Source organism: Globicephala melas, chromosome 8, assembly GCF_963455315.2.
Source record: "Globicephala melas chromosome 8, mGloMel1.2, whole genome shotgun sequence".
Taxonomy (NCBI): Eukaryota; Metazoa; Chordata; class Mammalia; order Artiodactyla; family Delphinidae; genus Globicephala; species Globicephala melas.
The window spans coordinates 75,920,237-75,926,236 of record NC_083321.1 but is presented as its reverse complement, the minus strand read 5'-3'; the positions used below and the strand labels follow the sequence as shown (position 1 = coordinate 75,926,236).

The window sequence follows — 6,000 nt, the reverse complement described above, 5'->3', positions numbered from 1 at the left end:
AAAAATCTAAGGAGATTATTTGTATGTTGATGCTTCTTCCATGGCACATTTGTAAACTTCCACAGACTTATTTTCAGGTAAGCCTGCATACCTGTTTTTTGATAATTTGTTTATGATCTGTTTGATTCTCCTTCCTGTAGACATCTGCATTATTAACATTTTCTTGATCTTTCATAATGCCAATTTCTCGGGAAAAGGTCCAATTATCAGGATCTAAAAGTTATCAATTCTGCTATGATTTTTTTCCATTCAGCCACACCCAAAATGACCATTCACAATACCTGAAACTTTGGGTTTTTTTCTATATGAATCCAAGACAGCTGCCCTCCAACACACTGGGTTTTCAAGTACAAGGACTAAATTAAAATGTGCTTACATAGTTTATTTTTTAAGTAATTTAAAATACAGTGTAAACATACATTAAAGATACTGTGGCAATTTAGATATGGAATAACATGAAGTTATTTACATGTTTGTATATGTATGCGTGCATATATATACATGAAGTGCAGATAAATACAAGACACTACAAAATAAACAAAAAATTCAATATGATAATTTACTGACAATCATTTTCATCATATTTATTATTTAATTTGTTATGTTAATGGCTGCAGACAAATTCCTAATACTGAAATATGTCATCTAAATATTTAGCTTTTATATAAACTATAGTACCTCAAATTTAACAGTATATAAATAGGATTCAAATTAAAAAACAAAACAAAACAAAACAAAAAAGAACAGTCGTCTTCCCTGCCACACTCCTTATTTATTTGTAAAGGCTTCAGCTAAGAGTTCAAAAAGACTCTTGAAATTGCAGCCCTCAATATGTGATATCTCAGCTTTTAAGCATACATCATGACTGAAGATACAAAGGCAGATATAAAATCTCTAACCGCCATATAAAAAACAATGCACAGTTTTAATCTAAGAGGCAATGGATTCAAGTCCAGGTTGGGCTCTGGAAGGGTAAAGACCATGGGAAACACTGCCAAGAGATGATAAAAGGGGAGAAAGTGATCATCTAATTAAGGTGGGGTAGGCACTCTCCCCAACACTGAAGGTCCTCACGTGGCCCTGAACATGACCATCGTGGATGATGGAGGATATTTATGTTTGTGATAATCGTAAATGGCCCTGCCTTTTGAGACTCCTCAGCAAGCACACAGACTCCATTTTCTCCCTATGGCACCAAGAAAGGAATGTTCAACCTCTGAACCTGGCATCTCTCCCATGAGTGCCAAGGAAAGAGTATAACCTGTTGGGTTCCCTAAGTCATGAAATAGCTTCTAAACTTTGGTGTAGAATATGCGCATCAGTTTTCTGTCTGTGGCTTGCTGTGAGTGCTATCAACTTATTTGACATCTGTTATTTAAAACAGTGAATGCACCTGCCTGAAAAAAAGTGAAAAATCCTATTTGTTGATCTGATCCTCTAAAAGACCATGTCATTCCTAAGTGTGAATTTGTCTGAGGTCACTACCACATAGATTTGAGGCACAGAGTTACTGGTGACAAAAAACGGATACAGTGAATATGGTTAGGAGATGTGAGACTCGTTGAGAAATACCTGAATTAAGTCTGTGGATCAACGGGAGACAGGTAGGATACAGACTATTCAGAAGTTTATTCAATAGACTATTCACCTGGAAAAAGTGTTTTGAGTTTGTAAGGTAACCAAACAAGGTAGGAGGGAAAAGTAAATAGCAATTTCTACCCTAAGTGGGAAAATTTTACTAAAGAGGAAAACAACTTCTAGACAATAATCATGTCTCTGCCTTTTTTCTTTACCAGGAGATACGACTTTGGGGTCCAATTCCCTGATCTTAGGACATAGTAACAGCTGTAAATTACAAATGTATTGTAAAACCAAAGAATAAAATCTCTTCCTAAATTGGTCCACCTCCTCTAACTTCAGTCAATAGAGTACAAATCAAGATGGGGTTCTAAATAATTAAGGCATCCCAAATACATAATTGGGGGGCATACTAAAAATTGAAGTTGTTTGAAGAAAGGCTCTGAGGGACTCTTCTAAATCAGCATCCATGTGAATGATATCCTCTGCACATCAGACACGGACAGACCTGAAGATGAGGCTGAGAGTGAAGAGGTCGGCAGGTGCTGTCTCCACAGGACTGCAGGGCCAGATTTACTTTCCTTACATCATGGTGGATTTTTAGGAGGCACGCCACAATACGTAAAATCAATTATCACAGAATAGGAACAAACTCCAAATCATTATGTCTCTTTTCCTACTTTTGCTATTTGAGAACCTGGATAGTTTGGGATTGTAAGGTGCATTTAAAAAAAATCTCCACCCTTCTTGAAAGAGCCACTGTTGGGAAGCCTGATTATGCCCATTCACAGTGCAAGGCACAGAGAGCCAACACAACTGGTAAAACCACTCTCATGTAACAAGGAGAAACGGCACTTTCTCATACTTCACAGACTTTACAGGAATACAAAGATTATTTCACTGCTCAGACATTTACACACAACAGAAAAAGCCTTCAGTTAACTGACTAGTTCCTATAAGTTGGTGGCATTACAGCACAACAAAATCACCTGTAATATACGTAAAAGTTTTGTACTCGAGGATTTTTTCACATAACAGATGAGATGATTGACTTGGACTCATCAATCTCACTCTCATACTGATTATACTGTCAGCAGTGATTAGGGCATCCACGTTGTGTGTTTCAAAGGTGTGCATATGGCAGTTCTAACATATCTTTACTATGTCTCTGAAAAGCTAAGGTTTCATTATTGAAACGCTGTTATAATTTCAAATGTGATCCTCTTCTAGTGACTGGCATTACCTTCTTGTGTAATTAATATTCCATGTGATTTAGAACACATATCCTGATTTTCCCAATGCTCATAAATACGTTTTCTGTTGGAAACATTTCTAGGGAAAAGCAGCTTCAGTCTATCCCTAGCATATGGCCATGACTTGCTTCCACACACAATCAATATGAAGAAAAAAGACTATCCTCACAAATCTGTAAGATTAAAACTTCAAACAAAAGCACAATTTGAACAAGCATTTTTGTAGTCTGTTTCAAAACAGGGACCGTATCAAGTACTGCCACAATATATGCCTCAAAGAGAAAGGAGAGGGGCCTCATGCCCATGTCTTTAACAGCAAATGCTTTAATTCCTCACTGAGCATCTGTGGAATTAGCTCACAGACAACTCAGAGGCAGGAACACTCTGGCCTGTGTTAAAATAAAATGAAGGTTGAGATTTCTCTATGCAGCAGCAAGTGAAGTAGGACTCTGAATCACTTTTTGGAGTCAAGTTGGTCTTTGAAAGAAAATCAATTTGCCTTAAGAGGCTCTAATTTAGTAGGATGCCAGATGCTTGCAAGGGTGCTTTAACTGAGGGTGTTTTAGACTAAGGAACTGGTCTACTAGAGAGATTACCTCTGTTCCAGCAGAGGGTAGTCAGGGTGTCAGCAATACAATTACTATTACTAAGGACCACCAAGGATCCAGAGACCAAGAAGTTCTAGCAATACAAAATTATAGTGTAAAAAATCAACACTAGCAGGTAAAAAAAAAGGAGACAAATGTATCAGATTTTTTCATTATATTACTAATTTTTACAACATTAAATATTTCTTATTCCTTTATTTCAATGCACTGATATTTCTTCCTGGTTGTGATTCTGCCTACTGTTATTCTCTTTACCTTTAAATCCTAATCCATTATTCCATTTTTAATTTTAAAAGCATACATGCTCCAAGGCATAGTTGTATATGTGTGTGTGTATAATTTAACCTATTGACTCTAGAAACATTAATTTAAAGAAGAGATTGAGATTACAGATCATAATATCACGTAAAAAGAACTGTCTACAGTCAATACCTGAGTGTCTGTACAGTGAAGAACTCTGAAGTAAGAAGTAAAATACTGTGGCCAAGGGGGCCAGTGCTGTGGCAGTAGATGGCAGGGAACCAGCTTTTTGGAATCTTGAGAAGAAAGGCTCTTTGCCATATGCAGATATGTATAGAAATAATATGAGGATTATTAAAATAGAAATAATTTAAATAATGATTGATGAATGGTCAGATGTTGATGGTAAATATAAATGGATAGTAAACACCTATTTCTATGCCCTATAAATTCAGTGAAATTCCTAATAAAGGCTGTAAATTGAAAGGCATAACAGAAAATTATGTATGACTTTATTACTGCTAGAGATGATGAAACAATTTCAATCTCTGGTTCAAAATAATTTAAGAATCTTGTACCTTTATGTTTAGATTATGTTTCAACTAAGCGTAGACTTTAGAAGGCATAGTGTCCCTAAAACAGCATCTTTATCATTTGTAGGACAATTTCTCAAAAGCCAAAATTAGATATCAATAAAATACTTTGACACTTTACAGAGTTACAAGTAGAATTTAAGTTGTATGCCTGTGTACTGCACTTTTACATTGTTTTCCTATTACTGTAATTATACATTTGTGATACCCCTATAATGCTACCAGCAGAGGATATGTGCATATGATTTATCAGTATTTATATGTTAATGGAATAAAATTTCATAAAATCTCAAAGTTATAAAGATAGTTTTACACATCCTCTAAACCAGGGGTCAGCAAACCATGACCCATGAGTCAAATCTGGCCTGTCACCTGTTCGTGTATGGCCCATCAGCTAAAAACATTTATATTTTTAAATGGAATTTTAAAAGTCAAAGAAGCTTAATATTTCATGACACGTGATATTCATGATTTTCAAATTTCAGTGTCCTGAAAGAAAGCAGTATTGGTACACAGCCACAGCCATTTACATGTTGTCTATGGCTGCTTTCTGCTACAATGGCAGAGTGGAGTAGTGTGATGGAGACCACATGACCTGTTAAGCCCAAAATATTTATTATCAGGCCCTTACAGAAATAGTTTGCTGAATCCTGCTCTAAGCCCAGAGAAGGCATCTGGAATGCTGGATAGAATGTTTACAGTGGAATCAGTGTACGACCTAATTTGGTTTCATTTACAGACATCATATACATTACTCATTACTGCTTTTGAATATTATCATCTACTTGGTAAACAAATAAAAATAAACCTATGTTAAGAAAAACTCCTTATTTCCTTGAAATGTTTAGGACCAGCAAAACAATCATATATAAAAGCAGTATATTTTTAAGAAAAAATAATAAATGAACAATTTAAATTACATTTTTTAGTAATGATTTCAAGGTTTCTCAGAGAACACCAGACAGTAAAGGGCAGATTTCAAAAGTCTTATAGCAGATTTCTGGTTTCCAAATTTCTGGGATATAGTACTTAACACAGTATTTGAGATTCTATAATTATTACGAAAGAGACATCGTGGAGAGTTACTTTTCCAAAAAAAAGGGGGAGTGGGGAGGAGAGGATAAGCTATTTTAAAATATGAAACTAGCCAAAATTAAAAAGAATGGCAAACAATTTAAACATTTTTTTCCCTTTCCATTAATAGGGAGCCACATAGTCTGCTGGTGTAAAACTTGGTAGAAATTGACTGTTTTCATTTTAGCAGGCTGATCCCCATATCTGTGTCAGATAAAATCATAGCACTTATTATTTGTTACCATGGATACCATGAAGATACTGCCATCCACTAAAAAGTATTAGAGGAAGACAACATAATTTTCTGGGACGAGTCCTGTTTTGCCTTCATATGTTGCCTTCAACCATCCTGGTTCCACTGATGGGTACACTGGCAAAAATTAAAATACATAAAGAAATATCACTCAGTCAACATTAGCTTCAAATAATTCTATACACAAATGGGTAAAAATCCACATCAGATTGTATGCATATATACTCAAGCTGTCAAAACAGTGTCACAGCACCTGTAAAGCTGGAAATGCCTTTTGCATTTATATAATCAATCACTCTCTCTCTGACACAGGGGAGGAAACTGGGGTCTAGAGGGATTTGATGCATTCACTTGTACAGGTATGAGAGGTTGGACATGATTCTGAGTTTCCTGGCTTCTAC

General features: G+C 35.6%; 1 protein-coding gene across 2 annotated transcripts in view; it reads right to left on the bottom strand.

The window, feature by feature from the left end:
- Nucleotides 1–377: 377 nt before the first annotated feature.
- Nucleotides 378–6,000, bottom strand: part of ARHGAP42 (Rho GTPase activating protein 42) — a 287,432-nt gene continuing 281,809 nt past the window's right edge. For both annotated transcript variants that reach the window (XM_060303949.1, XM_030883708.2), the window contains one exon: nt 378–5,716. In XM_060303949.1, coding sequence (XP_060159932.1) covers nt 5,628–5,716 — 89 coding nt within the window. In that variant the 3' untranslated portion in view covers nt 378–5,627. The remainder of the gene's footprint in view (nt 5,717–6,000) is intronic.